This window comes from Coenobita brevimanus, chromosome 91, assembly GCF_032717465.1.
Source record: "Coenobita brevimanus isolate Jiangsu-jjx chromosome 91, ASM3271746v2, whole genome shotgun sequence".
NCBI classification, from domain to species: Eukaryota; Metazoa; Arthropoda; class Malacostraca; order Decapoda; family Coenobitidae; genus Coenobita; species Coenobita brevimanus.
In genome coordinates, this window is record NC_137044.1 from 17,631,946 (window position 1) to 17,651,551 (window position 19,606).

A 19,606-nucleotide genomic window follows, 5' to 3' on the forward strand; every position below is an offset into this window, starting at 1 on the left:
GGTACAGAAACTAGCGGTCGTTCTGCTCTTTATTAGATTTTTCAGTGTACTCGAAGTGGACCTTCCGGGTCCAAGAAACAATGTTTCTGCAATCACTGGATGGGATAGTAAATCTCGAATAGTTTCCCCAGTTATCAGCGTTCTCAGGATCTTCTGAGCCCATCATGGATTTATCTCAGGGCACAATAGTTTGGCCCATTTTCCGCAGGCGGGCACCATTTGCAGCCCCACATTAGGTTCTTCAGGTGACAACAGTGTCTGCTGAAGTTGCTGTAGCTGATACCAAGTAAAGCAATCGGCTTTCTTCGTCTCTTGACCTCAGCGTCATCACTGCCCAACAGTTATGTGTTCACGGGTAATGAGAGGGCTGGAGGGTGGACAGGTGTGTCTGTGAGCTTGGTACGTGTGATAACTGAATAGGTATTATGTGGGAAAAAGGTGAGAAGATGCAGGAGGGATAAAGCAGGTTGGAGAGTGATGGTATAGGTGGAATGCTAAGGGGTAGGAGAGTTAGAGATGATAGGAACCAGATGGTATGAATCAGAGAGGATAGGTGCAAGAGGAACTGGGAAGGTGAGCGACCAGGAGGTGGCTAGGACTGAGGAGAAAGAATAGGGAAGACTGGCGAGCACAGGGAAAACAAGGCTAGATAAGGTCAAGGTAACGAGGTCAGCTGGCGGAGAGGAGGAGAGGTCACCTTTATGAGATTGAGAGGAGCCTGCGTATGACAAGTGGCGAGACCTAATGGTACCCACGCGTACAGTAATGAACCCAAACCTTCCAGAAGACACGGGGCAGTGTAGCCATCTCACATGCATCCACCGTGGATGAAGTGGGTTCCTGTGTCACAGTCAGTGATGAGCGTGAAATACGAATACAAGTGCGCAGAGTGCACCTGCCTATGTATATTTTACGTGGAGATTATGCATGAGGCTGTGTCAGTTCACGTGGGCGTTCGAGTGAGCACAGGACGCCTCTGTGCAGAGTCCACGTGAAGGGTGTCGATGCACCCACATGGGTTCCACGTTGTGGATTCTGTTGGGGTGGCGAGAGATGCTGTAGGACACAACGCCTCCCTCAGTGTTACGGTTAGCTCAGCTTCATCATGCTGAGTGTAAGTCAGGATAAAACTGTTAAAGTTCAAAAAGTCAGTCACAGTATCTTCCCATGAACACTGTAGTCAGTGAATTGGTAAGTTCTTGGGAATAACATTTCATTGCAATCCAGAGTTAATGTTAATCCTTGGACAATGCCATTCCTTTAATACTGTGGTTGATGAGAATAGTTATTGTGCAGCATCCTACATTAAAGATTTAGCTGGTGTTAGTTTGAATAATGTACCTAATACTATCACGATCACTAACTTCTTTACCCCAGTAGCTCGAGGTGGGCTGAAGCCACGGTAGAAGACATATCAGACGAGCGGAAACAGGACACTTCATTATGACAGGCTGACTAGCCTGAACTGCAACTCAGTCCTTGAGACTGAACACAGTTATGAAGTAGTATTGAATCGCTTGCCATAGCATGTTATACTGTTAGGATTTTAATATCATGTTCATAAAAGTAACTCAAAGAAAGCACAAAGCGCATCAGTTGTCACAGACAGTGTTTTGCTATTACTGTATTAGGTATTACATTTATTATTTTTGGTAATGATATCTGTAACGTGAGCAGTTTTGTTGTTGACATTATTGACCGTGGTGGTGATTAAATATTACTATAGTTATAAGTGGTTGGATAATGAGGATATAAGTAGTGTGAAAGACAAATCAAGCAGATAATAGTAAATGTTGAGGAAGAATAAAACCGGGAAAGAAAGTTCGGAGTTAAAAATGCTTGGTACTGCATAAGTATTGTGCCCACTCTAATATTCAGACCCCATAGGTATTGGGTCTCTGCTTGGATATAGCGAGGTCGGACAAGGACCGAAATCACAACGTGTATGTGAAATACACGTGGATTCAAAAATGGATCAGGTGGTATGAATGAATTCCTGATTCAGTTGTAGTTAATGGCAACTCTTTAAATAAAAAGTCGGCGTCAGTTCGTTAATCATTATCAGGCTGCTAGACTAACCGTGTCCGCACACCTGGCTCTTTTTCAGCCCTGGGTTCATCTTCCCTGGAGCTGGAGTGGGGGGGGGGGGGGAGGAAGGTAAAGAAATTATTGATTACGATAGTAGCCTACTTTCATAGTAGTAAATGGTCAACTACGTATCCTGATCTTCGCTGCTAAATCAAGTTATCTAATATTAATTCAAATAAAATACCTGTATGCAGGTTCGACTGCACCAGCAAAACCAGAAGAGTTTGATGATTTGTGTTGTTACTCGGCAGGAATATCTGAGTCATTCAAGGTGGCCAGAAATTCAAGGCAGATGTGATATAATTAGTATCGTTGTCGATTTATCTTGTGATTATTGGCTGTGTAGCTGCTCGTACCTGTTATCATCTTTTCATGCGTATTTTGTGAATTGTATGGTGATGATGCACAGCTGCACATAATGAATAATGATACACTTCATGACTGTGAATAGCCAAACAGTAAACACTATCTTTTGAAACTCGGTAATGTAATCATAGGAGCTTAACATATATTTTAAAATAGCTTCTGGTAAGTTACTAATTACCCTGCTAAAAAGTAGACCGATATAATTGTCCGCAACAGTACCTGCAGTCATGTTACTCAGATGTATTCAGTCCCTCTTGAGCGTGACTGAGCTAACGCTGCGGTGGTGTGCAATGCTTGTGAGGTTAGATGTGCTCATTTTCACCCTCTCGCTCTCCGACATTATTTCAGGTGGTAGTGGCTAAACAGATGCTCTATGAGAATGTGTATGGGCGGAAACGGAAATCGATTAAATAGTGGAGACGCCATATAAATAAGAGACGATAATGACATCAATTAATCAGAAGCGACTGTGAGGATGGTAGAGGGTCTGGGTGCCTCGATATATTGATCCCGGTGTAGTAATTGCAAGGACTAGCCCAGGGGGAGGCGGTGATGTAACTGGAAGCATACTCGGGCCGGAATTGAGAGGAACCGAGTACAATTACCAGACCAACCATATGACCTTTGGGTTGGACCATCCCCTTCCTAGTTTATGTGCACCTAGAGCTGAAAGAGGGACCTGGAATGTAATTAGTCAGTTGAGTCTGGTGAAGTGGAAGGCTGTTTGGGAGCTTTCCTTGTAACACGCTGAGATTAGCACCGGTGTTGAAGCCTGTCTCCTATTCTAGTGGCATAAAGGACCCCGGAGCATCTTTACCACATCGATTTTATTTATTTTTTGCTATTAAGAACGTTTTAATATTGGCATAATTTGGATCAACATACAAAAAGATACTGAGGTGCAATATGCAGAATAAATCACGAAAGCTCCAAGTCACTTAGAATACAATCCCGTTTTTGCAGATGTGGTGGGTGTGGTGGAGGTGGTGGAATGTGGTGCTAGGATAGACGAGGAGGTGAAGCGAGCGCTGAGGGTGGTGGTGGGGAAGTGTCCCGGCCTCGCACCCTTCCCTTCTGTCCTCCACCTCCAACAGCTAATGGTAAGAGAACCTAGAGCAGGTTTACTTCGCGAAAATGAACCCCATGAGTTTAGGATCTCACCGCGTCCTGTAAGGTGGAAATAAAGGCTGGGATGATGATGATGATGATGATGATGATGATGATGATGTGGACCTCAAGCATAAAAGTTTTTAGTCCATAACTATAACTTTTTTTCAGTTTATTTTTGCTACCTCCAATAAATTTTATTCAGATTTGGAGAGCACCCAAGTCTTTTAGGAATTAATGAAGATAATCTGTAACTCCTTCAGTACGAAAAGTTCCTCATTTACTGAAGAAAATGGTCTGATGATAAGTAAAAAATTGAAATACGTCACGATAGTGAAGTTTCTGACTCATCATTTTTTTCCCACCTGGTATATTCAGTAACTCATCTTCAGTGATTGTTTTCTCCCGTCCACTTTCGGTCTGTAATCCCTGTACACCGCCGTGAAACTATTCGAGTATAGCAAGACCTTGCCACATTAATCCTGTCGTCTTCTTGGAGGCACTAGGCTATTTTACTCAAGTGATGAAGGGGAACGCTTTCACATGTTGGCATTGTACACACCCAGTAACTCCTTACCTGACCCCTAAAAGGAGGATGGTGGACTGTAGGTAAAGGGCAACCACAGCCTACAGTCCAGAGGTTGTGTCTCCGGATGAGCCCCAGCAACGACAACTCAGGCTATCATAAGACGGTTTCGTTCAGCTGAGGCAGATTCTTGTAGTCAAGGGTTCAAAACTGCCTGGGTTAACCCTCATCTGAAATGAATAACCTATATTTAGCCTAAATGAAAAAAGCAAGGGAGCCCATGGCAGCAAAAAGGTTTACCAATACATTCAAATGGTTTGGAAGGAGGAGCTGGTGGTGCGTGGGTTAGAACGTCTACCTTGCAGTTAGAGAGAGTTCAGTTTCCGGGCTCATTAGACTTTAAGATGAAGTTTATTTCCCACGTGTCCTTGTTCACCCAGCACTATATTTGCAGGTATAAGCCCGCTTGCCGCCGTAATAACTCTTATACAGTCGACAGACATTAATCCCTGGCCTTCATATTTCCAAGACTGGAATATCGCTTCATTAGTTTGGAACCTCAGAGCTGTAGAGGAATGTTGACGAAAATGTAGTTTTGGACATAAACACTGATTCATCCATTAACGAGTGCCACGGACTGCATTGGCAGACACAAGGGGTGCTGTGGTTGAACCAGTGTCGCATACTGTAAAGTATATTTGCACCCAGTCGGCTTGCGCTGGTTGATTACACTTGGTTCACAGACTACACACACATCCAAAGCCACTCCAACACAACAGTTACACTTACAAGCACTTCTCACCCAACATACAGTCTTTACCAGACAGCCTAATCCACTTGTTAGAGATACATTGGCTGTATCGTCCCCACTTTGGTCGGGATAGGCCGGTCCTGCAGTGGACACTCAAACGGCTGATGAGATGATATATATATATATATATATATATATATATATATATATATATATATATATATATATATATATATATATATATATATATATATATATATACACAAAGCTTATTAGTAGTTCATAATTTTCGGTAGGTGGTGGCGACCGTCATCCACTCATTTGATGTAGTGCAGTCCACTTCTTCCTTCACCTTTATCATTCGGTCTCGCATCTGTCCTCCAAACGTCATTATTCTCTCCGTCCTTCCTGTCACTTTTTTTTCCCTCGGGAAAGCAGAGTATGTTTTCCCCCTGTTTGTTTGTTTGTCTGTGTCTGTTAGCAGGATTACTTAAAAACTAAAGGCTTTGGACCAAATCGGTGGGTAGATAGCCTATTCCCCGAGAACAATCGATTAACTTTGGGGACCGGTTCGGATTGTGTCATAGATTCTGGATCCGAAAGCACTTTTTGCGAAACCTTAATCAGCGATGAGAAAACCTAACCCATTATAAAGAGTGGTTTGGAAATCACGTTGTCCTTGTCGGAGAGATGCACTCCACTGAGTGCCTTTCTAGTTATTATTCTTTGTCACTGACTGACGAAGCCAACTGGTTGCCTGTAACCCAGGAAACATTTACAACACTGGGTGATAACCATATAACCAGATAACGGGGTGACGTGGAGCCTATTATGATGCCTTTGTTAACTGAGTGGAGAGACACAAATGAGGCATCCTTTCACGAACCAAACTTCCGCATTCTTTCCCGCGCCCCGCGCTTCACTGTCGCAAGGAGCTGTCAGCCACAGGCAAACATCGGCCCACTGCAAGGGACAGCCCTGCATGGGCGGTTGTTTGCCTGCGGCTGATGGGTCTGCTCGACCACAGACTGAGGTCTATCAGCAACAACAACGTCAGATATCAGAACAATACGTTAAGTTCGTTATGTACACTTTCAGAGAATCATCACATACAGAACATTTCCTTCGTAATGATAATAAATGAACACATCTTATTTGGTGAGAGGGGTATTGTTACGATCTTCGATGGGTACTTCAGAATGTTTCCATGGGACTTAAAATGTTTCAGGAGGGGTCAGACTCCCCACTCATCCCTCCGCATTTTGAACACTTTGTATATAGCAGGAATAAAATAAAAATACCCCATCGCACTGAAATGGCCAGAATTAAAAACTATAAGTGTTCCATAAATGACAGGCAAAAATTGTGGTCTGGCCTTCCCTTTCGTGATTTCGTGCTGCCTGTAGACTGTTAGGCGCAACTCAGCAAAATCTACACGAACTGAAGGGGATATTGAAGTCAGTATCTACTGTAACGCCTTCAGGTCGAAATATCTCTCCTAAGGTGAATAAAATCACTTGGTATTAGCAGGTATAAAGTGAAGAAAGGCGTCATCAGATTACAGTGGTTCAGAGCAAGCGCTCATGGGCCGCAAAGCGCTTACTCCTGCCTAGGGCTTTCACCGATAACACCCAGAAGTTAAAAGAAACTTTTTATTTTTAAGCAGTTAAGCACTAAACAAGAAGCATGGTTTCCATTTACCACTCTGATATCGGTAAGTTTGTGTGGCCAATATAATCGAGTGGTTCAGGGTTGCCATAGCAACTGGCAGCTTTGTTCATTTGTTCATCTCGATACAGAAATTTTATTTAACGTGCATGGCGCCCTCGAAGACTAACGTTAAAAATAATGATGGATTAAACAATATTACCTGTCACGCGGCCCTAGAAATAAGTATTGACACCTAACTCGACATGAACCTGCTCTGACATACCGGGCATACCCATGCAAAATTTCAGCTCATTCCACCCAGTTGTATGGCTTGTGGAGGGTTCCTGTTTGGCGAAAAACTAGGCACAAAAGTGCACGTGGCTTGCACGCAACTAACTGTACACAAATATAATTTACACCATCGTTGTCAGTTCGTCGTTCCGCATCTTTTGATGTATAGCATGTCGAAATCCACACACACAGACATCACATACTCGCATAGTATTACTGATACGGTTTCAGACCAAAAATATGACTTAAACCAAAAATATGACTCTTCTTTTTCTTTGTCTTGCCGGTGTGAAGGAGCAGGGTGGAGGAGAGAGTGTGAGGGCACTGCTGAGAAAGTGGGTGGTGGCTGTGGTTAAGCATGGTAATGGTAAGCGTGAAGCTGATGGTGGTGGTGGTGGTAGACTCCCTAGAGCGGTCAACGCCCTTCTCATCCATCACACCAACTCTGGGTAAGATACTGCCATCTACTGCACACAATTAATATACAAGAATATACTATATTTTCATACTAGAACATACTATATTTTCATACTAGAACTGGAGTCCACAAACCAACTTCTGATCAGTTCCCTGTCGTAACTGTGTGTGTGTGTGTGTGTGTGTGTGTGTGTGTGTGTGTGTGTGTGTGTGTGTGTGTGTTTAAGGAAATACAAGAAGCATGGACAGTTTCTGCACACGGCTGTTCATGTCCTACCTGCAAAAATAAATCAATTACTGCAGGGCGCTGATTGTAAGCTTGATTGCGAAACGGTACACAGATGAAGAATTAGGGCCGTATTCTAGGTGACAGGAGGCTTCGTAGCACCTCCTTCCTGGTGGTTTCTTTGCATATTACACCTTAACATTCCCTCTTATGTAAGTTATATCGTTTTATATAAACAGTTTGCAACAATTACATACAAGAGGATACTTAGATGCAACGTGCAGAATAAATCACCGATAAAGATGTGTTACGAAATCTCCAAAGCAAGTTAGAGTATGACCTAAACCGACATGGAAGGAGTGCTGGTGTACTTCTTTACCCACGAGAATACCACATTGATGGACATGCTTGCCAAGGGGAAGACGCAACTCCTAAAGTCTAACATCCTTCATGAAAGACAGGTTCATGAAAAAAAAAAAAAAAAACTTTCTAGCTTGCTTGTTATGTAAATAGAATGCAGTCTATCCACATTCTGTTTTCACAGGTAATTTGAAATTCTACCTGCTTACCATCCAATCCTTTTTATCCTAAGAGGATTATAGGAGTCTTAGGCTAGGCTGCTTGTTGCGACGTTTAGGCAAGAGTGGCCATTCACCTTTTCTTGATTTTTTTTTTTTTTTATGCGAGGAAGAAGGAACCAGAGGCCATGAGCCTCAGTAACAGTTCCCTCCAAGAGAAAAACAAAATACAATAGAGAGCCAAATTCAAGATCCGATCATTTTGAGATGCCTAGACACACTGCGTTTGAAAGACTGGAGATCATAGGCAGCAGGAAATACAGACAGAGGGAGACAGTTACAGAGCTGACCTGTTGCATAAATGAAAGACTGGGAGTAACGGTTAACTCTTGCATTAGAGTTGGACAGAAAAGGGATGAGAGTTTGCTGCCAGTTGGGTGCTACGCGCCCGTCGTAGAGGTGGAGGAATGCAAGCAGACAGTTCAGAGGTGCAGTGACCATTAAAGTAGCGATAGAAAAGAGATAAAGATGCAACAGTGCGGCGAAGAGACAGAGGTTGAAGGGAGTCAGTAAGAGGAGGAGAGTTAATGAGACGAAAAGCCTTTGACTCCACCGTATTGAGAAGAGCTGTATGTGGGGAGCCTCCCCACACATGAGAGTTGTACTCCACACAGGGGCAGATAAAACCCCTGTATAGAGTCAACAATTGTGCAGGGGTAAAGAAAGAGCGGAGTCGGCTTAGCACAACCAATCTCTTGGAAGCAGATTTTACAAGAGATGTAATATGATCTTTCCAAGATAAGTCCCGAGTAAAGGAAACCCCAAGCATGTTCAAGGATGATGCAGGATTAAGCTGAATATTATTAAACATTAGTGAGTATACCTGTGGAAGATTTTGTTGGGTTGATAGGTGTAAGAACTCAGTCTTAGATGCATTAAAAACAACAAGATTATTTTTACCCCAGTCAGAGATACGAGCCAAGTCAGACATTAGGTGTGCCATAGCCTCATCCCTTGTTTGTTGAAGTAACTGTTGAGATGGGCGTTGCGGGAACCGAATGGAAAGGTGAAGAGTGGAGCCATCAGCGTATGAGTGGATAGGGTTAGATGTACAGCGTAGAAGATCATTGATGAATAAAAGGAAGAGAGTTGGTGATAGGACAGAGCCCTGAGGAACACCACTGTTGATAGATCTAGGAGAAGAACGATGGCTGTTTACAACAGCGGTTATAGAACGACCAGAAAGGAAGCTAGCGATGAAGGCACAGATAGAAGGATAGAAACCGTAAGAGGGCAATTTGGAAATTAAAGATTTATGCCAGACTCGATCGAAAGCCTTTGAGATGTCAAGTGCAATGGCAAAGCTTTCGCCAGAGTCCCGAAAGGAGGTTGACCAGGAGTCTGAAAGGTAGGTGAGAAGATCGCCAGTGGAGCATCCCTGACGGAACCCATGCTGACGATCGGAAAGAAGGTTGTAATAGGAAAGATGCCTTAAAATTTTTCTATTGAGAATTGACTCGAAAACTTTTGAAATACAGGACGTTAAAGCAATTGGACGATAGTTGGAGGGTTGGGAGTGGTCACCCTTCTTTGGGACTGGCTGAATGAGAGCAAACTTCCAGCAAGAAGGAAAGGTACAAGTTGACAGACAAAGGCGAAAGAGTTTGCCTAGGCAGGGTGTAAGCACAGAAGCACAGTTCTTGAGAACAACAGGAGGGACCCCATCAGCCCCAAATGCGTCGTTAGTACTGAGGCCAGTGATGGCAGAAAATACATCAACTGAAGACATTTGAATGTCAGCCATGAGGAAGTCAGTTTGGGGAAGTGATGTTGGAACAGCACCGGAATCGTCTAAGGAGGAATTGGAGGAGAAAGTATGTGCGAAGAGATCTGCTTTATCAGTAGAAGAAATAGCTACAGAACCATCAGAGTAGAAAAGAGGAGGGAAGGATGATGAGGTAAAGTTGTTAGAAAGATTTTTGGCAAGGTGCCAGAAGGAACGGGAAGAATTCGAGTTGGAGAGTTGAGAGCATTTAGTATGGATGAAATTATTTTTAGTAGAGCGAAGAACAGACTTAGCACGATTCCGGGCAGAAACGTAAAGATGATATGATTCAGGGGTGGGTTGGCTCCGGTACCTTTTGTAGGCGCTCTCCTTGTTGCGGACAGCATTAGAACAAGCGTGATTAAACCAAGGCTTTCTTGCGTTAGTCAGAGGATATGAGAAAGGAATGTATGCTTCCATGCCCGGGAGAATAACCTCCGTAATGCGCAAGGCACACTCAGATGGCTCCCGGCCATGGAAGCAATAATCATTCCAGGGAAAATCAAAGAAGCACTGCCTGAGGGCCTCCCAGTCCGCGGCTCCAAAATGCCACAGACAACGTTTCCCTGGAGGGTCCACAGGCCATGCCGGGGTGATAGGACAGGTTAAGGTAATAAGGTTGTGATCGGAGGAGCCCAACGGAGAGAAAAGATTGACAGTGTAAGCAGAAGGATTAGTTGTGAGGAAGAGATCAAGTATGTTGGAGCTCTCTCCAAGGCGGTCAGGGATATGGGTAGGGTGCTGTACAAGCTGCTGTAGGTCATTAAGGAAAGAAAAGATGTAGGCTTGTTCACCAGGTGGATCCGTGAAAGGAGAGGAGAGCCAAAGGTGGTGGTGAACATTGAAATCTCCTAGAATGGAGATTTCATAGAAAGGAGGAATGGATAGAATGTGTTCCATCGTAGAAGTAAGATAGTCGAAGAATTTTTGATAGTCAGTAGAATTAGGGGATAAGTAAACAGCACAGATATATTTAGTCAGAGAATGACAGGAAAGCCGAAGCCAGAGTGTAGAGAATTCAGAAGAATCGAGTTCAGGAACACGAGAGCAAGATAAGTCGTTGCATATATATACACAACAGCCACCTTTGGCTTTGAAATGAGTATAGAGAAAGTAGGAGGATACAGAAAAGGGTTTGCTGTCAGTTGCCTCAGACAGCTGAGTCTCCGTTAGAAAAAGAAGGTGAGGTTTAGAGGAGGAGAGGTGGTGCTTAACAGAGCGAAAGTTAGAGGAAAGGCCGCGAATGTTGCAGAAATGATGAAGAAGAGAATAATAATAAACCCCAGCCATCCCATGGATATAAACCGTTATTCACCATATTCGGTTGAAGTGTCTAAATCCACTAGACAACCAGGTGTTCATTTGGTTAAATGGTTACCACCTAACGCAGTAAATGATTTCGTGGTCTTCTGGAATCCATTTGGATTGTTAGTCATTGCACAGTCACACGAATATATGACTACACCAAGCAAGTGGATGGTGAGCGATCCATTATACACACACACACACACACACACACACACCCTACCACCGGTTTAAATAAGAGGCTTCCTTACAGCGATGGGTACTCAGTTTTCATAATACGACCCATGCCCCTTTGCACACCAGTTTACGTCATCTAGACACGAGTCTCAGTAGTTCAGACGTCACTTTTTTTTTTTTTTTTTTTTTTTTTTCCCCGGCCTATCAACCATTGGGGCCGAAGCCCCTGGTTATTAAGGCCGTGTATACACACATATATATATATATATATATATATATATATATATATATATATATATATATATATATATATATATATATATATACAGGGTGTAACGCGACGTATGACAAAAACTTACACCAATGATCTATCATGTAATTCTGGGTATATTTTGTTCCATAAACATATGCTCTCTGCGACCCCAGTTCAGTACCCAGCATTCGGCTGTTTTGTGTAAAAGCTTCGTCTCTTGCATGTGCCATTGGGTGAGAGCTTCGCAGGGCGACGGGAGACGAGTATTATTAGCTTATACTGTACTACACATAAAAATCCCACATCCTATCAGTACACACGAGTTTTAAGAAGAAACTTTACGTAGTCTATTGATTCTTTAACATCAAGTCATGCATTCATGCAATTCTCTTGCACATATCGACAGTAATTAAGGATTAGATTCAAATTTTATGGCTTGCAAGGGAGTAGGGAGGGAGGGAGGACAGGTTGGTGTGTTGTTGCCAGTTTTGTAATATTTGGTTTGTAGGATGTTGCTTCCAGCATTATCATAACACCCACAGCTCATTCAGTGAAAGAACATTACCGTACTGAGTGACTAGCATCACTTTAAGTCAGAGTAATATTGTTATTCATAACAATTTTTCTGCTGCAAGTAAACGTGGCACCTTTTTTTTCATTTGCTGACGTGAGAACAGTGATACAGGATTGCCAATGTAACGACTATGTTGCTAGACCTATTTTCTTGCTTCTACTTGCGGCACTAACATCTGGCAACATGATATCTAGCTACATTCTGGATATTTTTGCCATTTTTAGGTGATATTCTAGAGATTTTATCGTATTTTCTAGCGATGTTTTGCAGTGTTTATTATCTAGCGACATTCTAGCAAGTTTTCAGGACTAAACTAGCTAGACTGATGATAAGGACTTGGCAACCCTGCGTCCACTGTCATTTGAACGGGAACATTTGCAGGGGAGGCACATACTTTAAATACTATTCTCTGCGTTCTGTTGTTTACCGGGTTCAGCTTCACATGTTCATGAAACAGCATGCCACGTACGTACAGCAATGAAGAATATGTAGATATCGTGTATTTTTTTACGGATTCTGCGATGATGTCCTGCAGAGAGGAACACAGGTGGAGATACCCAATGGCGCCACGTTTACTTGCAGCAGAAAAATTGTGATTAATAAAATTCTTCCTGACTTAAAGTGAGGCTAATCTCCTTTTAGAATAACGTTTTTTCACTGAATGAGCTGTGGGTGTTATGATAATGCTGGAAGCAACATCCTACAAACCAAATATTACATAACTGGCAACAACACACCAGCCTGTCCTCTCTCCCTCCCTACTCCCTTGCAAGCCATAAAATTTGAATTTAATCCTTAATTACAGTCGATATGTGCAAAAGAATTGCATGAATGCATGACGATGTTAAAGAATCAATAGACTACGTAAAGTTTCTTCTTAAAACTAGTGTGTAGTGATAGGGTATGGGATTTTTATGTATAGTACAGTATAAGCTAATAATACTCGTCTCCCGTCGCCCTGCGAAGCTCTCACCCAATTGCACACGCAAGAGACGAGCTTTTACACAAAACAGCCGAATGCTGGTTACTGAACTGGGGTCGCAGAGAGCATATGTTTATAGAACAAAATATACTCAGAATTACATGATAGATCATTGGTGTAAGTTTTTGTCATACGTCGCGTTACACCCTGTATATATATATATATATATATATATATATATATATATATATATATATATATATATATATACATATATACACGTATATACATTTAAACATATATACACATATATACAAACATACATATATACATATACACACACACACACACACACACACACATACACACACACACTTCCATGCATACATACAGACACACTTTCATGCAAACGTATATATATATATAATAATTTTAATCTTATTTATTTATTTTTTTTTTTTTTTGTATTTTTATTTTTTTAATTTTTTCTTGTTTTTTTTTATTTTTTATACCTTATATTATAAAGGAACACTAATCTAAAGACCCTAAAACTAATCACCTAACAGACAAATCGCTAACCTATACTAAATCCTACAGAGACAAATAGCTAGACCTACGCTAATGGTAAAAATACCTCGACTAACAGAACATCATCGACTGCAGATATGTAATGCCTTTCTACATTACATACCTGCACTCATCACCTGGTGACTGTCAGTCGAGGCACAACCTAATATAGGGGACATCAATATATGAAAGGGAACCAGACGAGTCAGGAACATTTCCATATACGTCAGCTGTCGTCCCTAATTAGAATAACTTAAGCAAGATAATATAATGTATTTACATAATTTGTACAAAAAGTGAAGAACCTCGCCCAGCAGACCACCATCGACTGCAAGTGCCCAATACCTTCCTATATTGCACACTTGCACTCATCAGCTGGTGACTGTCAGGCGAGGAACTTGGCTTAATGTAGGGGACATCTATATTAGAAATAGATCGGTGGGAGGAGGAACTATTTAAAATATGTCAACTGTCAACCCTAATTAATATTACAATATATACATATTTACTGTTCATAAAAACCATAACCACGAAGTAAAAAAGTCACATCACTCTGATCAGTCCGGTCTCTCTCAAGAAAGCCATCAATTTATGAGTCATAACAATGTCCCCATCACCCAGGATGGTGGAAAGGGTGAAGGGGACGTCTGCTGTGCCGCAGTAATTTATAAGTGAAGCGTGTTCACGAATAAATCGCCGACAGCGCAGGATGATATGACTAATAGATAACACCGCATTACAGATGTCACAGTGCGGTGGGAAGCGTCTTTCCATATATGGTTTTATGTGGGTTACAATGGTGGCATTAAGCCGTAACCGTGCCAACACTTTTTCTTCTAGGCGACTGGGACGGTTGGCAGTGTCCCAGTCGCCCAGGTACGGCTTACAAGTTGGAATATTTAGTCTGGTCCACTGACCTTGCCACAGAAGATTTATTGATTTCTTTCCGAGAGATAGACTCGACCGTAGATCACAAGGAACGTCCCAAGTCTCCTCGAGCTCTATAGCCGACTTTGCAAGTAAGTCAGCCTGCTCATTGCCGTAGATACGACAATGACCAGGCACCCAGATCAGCGTGAATGACTTGTTGCATGAATGCAACTTATTAACGATGCGGCCCTGGATCTCATGAGAGTCCGTAGTGCAAGATGCAATTGCCTGAAGGGCTGATTTTGAATCTGAAAATATGACAAATGAGTCATGTCTAGAATTGAGAGCATAGTCTATGGCTTTGTCAACAGCAAAAAGTTCTGAAGTAAACACAGATGTATGAGTCGGCAACCGATATCTGAGGGCACATTCAGTCGACCACACACTTGCACCCACACATTCACTCGACTTGGAGCCGTCGGTGTACAATTGATGGGACCCCAAGTGACGAACAATGATCTTACGAAACAAGTGGTGGACCTCCGCCTCCGGCGCCTTGGCCTTTGGTGCTGGGAGCCATGTAACATCGACTGTAAAGCCGGGTGGCTCCCAAGGCGCTATATTTTTAAGCACCAACTTGTCACAGTCATGGGGTCCACATCAAGCTCCTGAGTCAGTAAGTGGAGGCGAGCGGCAAGTGGCCGACGCACCCCCCGCAGAAGGTGGTGGTATTGACGCAGGGGGGTACAGGCCACATTGCCGATATTGCTTTTCCTTAATGTCCTTACCGTAGGACAAGGCCAGGTGGTCACGGCGAATACGGAGGGGAGGCACATTCGCCTCCACTTCCATACGAGCCACACGGGTACACCGGACAGCTCCAAGACACATTCGCAAGCATTTATTCTGTAACACATCCAATCCTTTCAGCGTGGCATCAGATGCCGAGCCATACACCTGTGCGCCATAGTCTAGCTTCGATCGAATAAGGGACTTATACACCATTAATAAAGATTTTCTGTCGGCACCCCAGGTAGTACCCGCTAGGTACTTGAGGACATTTAATGGTTTATCACAACGAGCAAGCAAAGTATTAACGTGAAGTTTAAAATTCATTCTACGATCAAAATGTATTCCTAAAAATTTTACAGAATTTTGAAAAGGTACCGCCTGATTATCCAAAGTTAAGCACAAATTAGGTACGTTACGATTAGTGAAAACTATAGCGGCACACTTACATACGGAAAACTTAAAGCCCCACTGCAAGGCCCATTGGTGGACGGAGTCAAGGGCTGCTTGAATCCGCCCAGCCGAAAATTGTGCATTACGGGAAGAGTGCCATATTGCACAATCGTCAGCGTAGAGTGAGTATTTAAGATTCCTCGGGATGGGAGCTGATGACAGAATATCATTGATCATAATACTAAATAAAGTAGGACTAAGCACACTTCCCTGTGGCACCCCGTTTTCCTGGATAAATATATCCGATGTTACGTTACGGGGCAATTTGACAGAGAAAGTTCTGTCCCTTAAGAAATTTGAAATAAAAACAGGCAATTTTCCTCTTAAACCATAAGCATAGAGCTTCATTAATATACCGTGTCGCCAGGTCATGTCATAGGCTTTATGGATGTCCAGGAACACCCCTATCATGAATTCTTTATTGGCAAATGCCTCTGCAATACAATGCTCCAAATTCATTAAATGATCTAGTGAACTTCTGTATTTACGGAAGCCACATTGTTGATCATTTAACAAATTCTTCGACTCTAAAACAAAAAGAAGCCTATTGTTAACCATACGTTCCATGACCTTACATAGACAAGAAGTCAACACAATAGGACGAAATGAAGTGGGATTCATAAGACGACCAGCCTCTTTGGGTATCGGTATGACGTGCGCAAAGTGCCATGAGTTTGGGAACGTTCGAGATGCCCAAATCTCATTGTACAATGCTAACATCTTAATCAGGTTGTCCTGATTAAGATGCTGGATCATACCGTACGTGATGGTGTCTGGTCCAGGGCTGGTGTCTTTACAGGATTTAAGGGCAAGGAGCAGTTCATCTAGCGTAAACTCTTGGTTGTACTGGGAGTTTACGTCTTCTGTGGCAAAGTCTAATATCTGTAGCTCAGCCGTGCGTTTATGATGTTGGAAACGCGGGTCATAATTGGCTGAGCTACTTACATGAGAAAAACTCCTGGCGAGGATGTTAGCAACGTCCACGGGCTCGTCATAGATGTTATTATTTACTTGCAAGGTGGTAATGGGGAAATATGGGCATTTATTATTTAATATTCTTATGGTGGACCAGACTTTACGTAATGGTGTTGTACGAGTCACCGTGGACACAAAGGACCGCCAGGAGTCACGTTTAGCCCTTCTTATTATTCTCCTTGCCTCAGCCCGTACCTGTTTGTATGCAATAAAATTTTCCTCAGTGGGCTGACTATCAAAAATCCTGTATCTCCTATTGCGTTTTCTTAATGCTTGTCGGCAATCCGGCGTCCACCAATGTGCTCTATGCTTCGCATGAACTGTAGAAGTCTTGGGAATAGCAGCCTCAGCTGCGTGTAATATGGAAGTAGTTATATTTTCGACCTTAACATCTATGGTCTCCCCAGATATATCTAAATTGGCGATCCTTGAGAAGGATCCCCAATCTGCTTTCTTATAGTTAAATTTTGGAGGTGGAGGGTCTGAAACAATGTCGCGTGTATAAGAAAGACAGATGGGTAAATGATCACTTCCCAAGGAGTCGTCGTAAGGGTCCCATGAGAGATCTTGATGTATACCAGGGGAGGCCAAAGATAAGTCAATGGCCGAAAAGTTACCAGTACGATCATCTACACGAGTCGCTCTACCATCGTTCAGAAGACAGAGGTTGGACTGTAGTATTAGGTCGGCTACTTGCTCCCCACGACCATCAATCCTCAAGCTACCCCGTTGATAGTGATGGGCGTTAAAATCGCCCAACACTAACTTATTTCCAGGCAGGTGTTCCACTAGTGAATTTAAAGCATCACTATCAATGGGGCCATGTGGAGGACAGTACAGAGAGCAAATAGACAGATACGTGTTATTAAATTTTACTCTGCACGCGACCGCTTCCAGAGTAGAATTTAGAATCACTTCCGTTTGTGGGTGTGATTTGTGTGTGTAAATGGCAACTCCGTGTTCATATCTTCTATACGAGTGGTAGTGTTTGAACTGTGGAGGATCAGGACGATCCTCCAGGCGTGTCTCCTGTAAACAAACAACGTCTGGCCTGTGTATAGAAAGCAAGATCGCTATATTGTGTAACTTATTCCCAATACCTCTACAATTCCACTGTAGTATAGTGAATGCGGCGGTTTAAGATTTACGAGGGGGGCCAGTGTGTTTAGTTTTTTTATGCCGCCCGCCACCAGGCGAGTGGCTACCGGGGGACCTTTCCCGGTGCTTACTCGTGGAGATCTCCATATTCTCATCAATAACAAGGCTCCCAGAATCCACCGAGGAAGAGCTATTCTTTCTCTCCCTCGCTGGACCAGGAGCGGGAAGGACATGAGGACGTGACTGTTTGGTGAGGGTGGTCAAGTTAATTTTATCTGACTTGTCAGGCTTCTGTTTTGACCGCACTGATTGCGAAGGAGCAGCGGCAGCCTGAGAGTATGAAGTGGCAATAGGGATGTCTGTCAGAGAGTTGGAACGTACAGGAGGCATAGACTGAGATGTAGGGCGTGGGGCATGTGGAGCGAATGTTAGGTCAGTCTGTGTCTCAACGGTGCACATCACGGGACGGGACACAACCGCCGATGCATAGGAGATATTAGGCTTGGGAGTTGCATGCAACTCCTTCACCTTCTTCCTAGCATCGTAGAAGGAAATGCCCTGTGTTGCTTTTACCGTGCAGACCTCCTTCTCCTCCTTCCACGTGGGACAAGCCCTCGAGGAAGTGGAGTGAGCATCCTTGCAGTGAAAGCAGCACTCGGTCTCGGATGTACAGTTGTCAGCAGAGTGACCTACAGCAGCACACTTGCCACACACGACGTTGGAAGCCCGACAAGCCTTTTCGTGGTGTCCATAGAGCTGACATTTTGAACAACGAAGGGGGTTTGGGATGTATGGTCTAACATTTACAATTTCGTATCCAACCTTCACATTGGCTGGAAGAGATACTTTGCCAAAAGTGAGAACAACTGTTGCGGTCTTCGTCCTTATGCCTTCCGAATATCTTGTGATGAATCTGGCCTCAATTACATCTTGCTGAGAAAGTTCCTGTACGATTTCTTCCTCCTCCATAAGCACAAGATCCCTGCAGGTGATAACACCCTTGCAGGAATTCATGGCGTGCGGGATCGTTGTTTGGACATCGTGACAGTGGAACTTCCTCAGTTTCAGCAAATCCTTGACCTGGGCAGAATTTATGGTTTTTACGAGAAGGTCTCCACTCGCAAGTTTTTTCACTTGTTCCACCTCACCTGCACACCCATCAATCACCTTCTTGATGATGAAGGGATTGAGGCTGGACAGGGGAGTAGAACCAACCGCATGAATCAGGACGAATGAGGCATTGTTTGTTTGAATGTCAAGGCGGGTACGTGTCTGGGGCCGTTCAGTCTGGGGGCAGTCCGTCCGTGCAGCAGTCGGGGGTCGGTCAGGACTACCTCCCCCCCTGAAGGGGGGGGGAGGCAGTTGTGGGGTCCGCCATAGTTACCACTTCCCCCGTGAGGGGGAAGTGGGAAGAAAGAGAAAAACAACCAAGGGAGAATTTGCCCGGGGAAAAAACACCTAGTCTGAGATTACCCTCTCAAACCACTCTCGGGAGGACGCGCCTGTGTGTTACTCACACCCCAGAGCGATCAGTGGGGGGTACACTCCAGAGGTGAGTAAATAAAGGCAATCTCAGTAATTAGATATAGACACCTACTATATCTACTAAGGCCAGGGAGGAAAATGAGGTCTAGCTAACCTAACTTTATTGAAAAACGCCCTAGTGGCGGACAAAACAAATCTAATTCCGGTGAGGCAACCCTGCAGCTAGAGGAGAGCCAGAGAAACACGTCTGAACGCTCCGCGACCATGCATGAAAAGTCCAGACGTCACCATACTACAATACTCTCATATCACCACACTACTGCACTCTCGGTACAACATTAGTGTCAAAATAATAGTTTTTCAGAAAATATTG

At 43.4% G+C, this 19,606-nt stretch overlaps 1 protein-coding gene across 1 annotated transcript in view; it reads left to right on the plus strand.

Moving 5' to 3' along the window:
* The first annotated feature begins 3,588 nt into the window (after nucleotides 1–3,588).
* Nucleotides 3,589–19,606, plus strand: part of LOC145411870 (glutamate receptor ionotropic, delta-2-like) — an 86,642-nt gene continuing 70,624 nt past the window's right edge. The window contains exon 1 of the mRNA XM_080281828.1: nucleotides 3,589–3,623. Coding sequence (XP_080137954.1) covers nucleotides 3,589–3,623 — 35 coding nt within the window. The remainder of the gene's footprint in view (nucleotides 3,624–19,606) is intronic.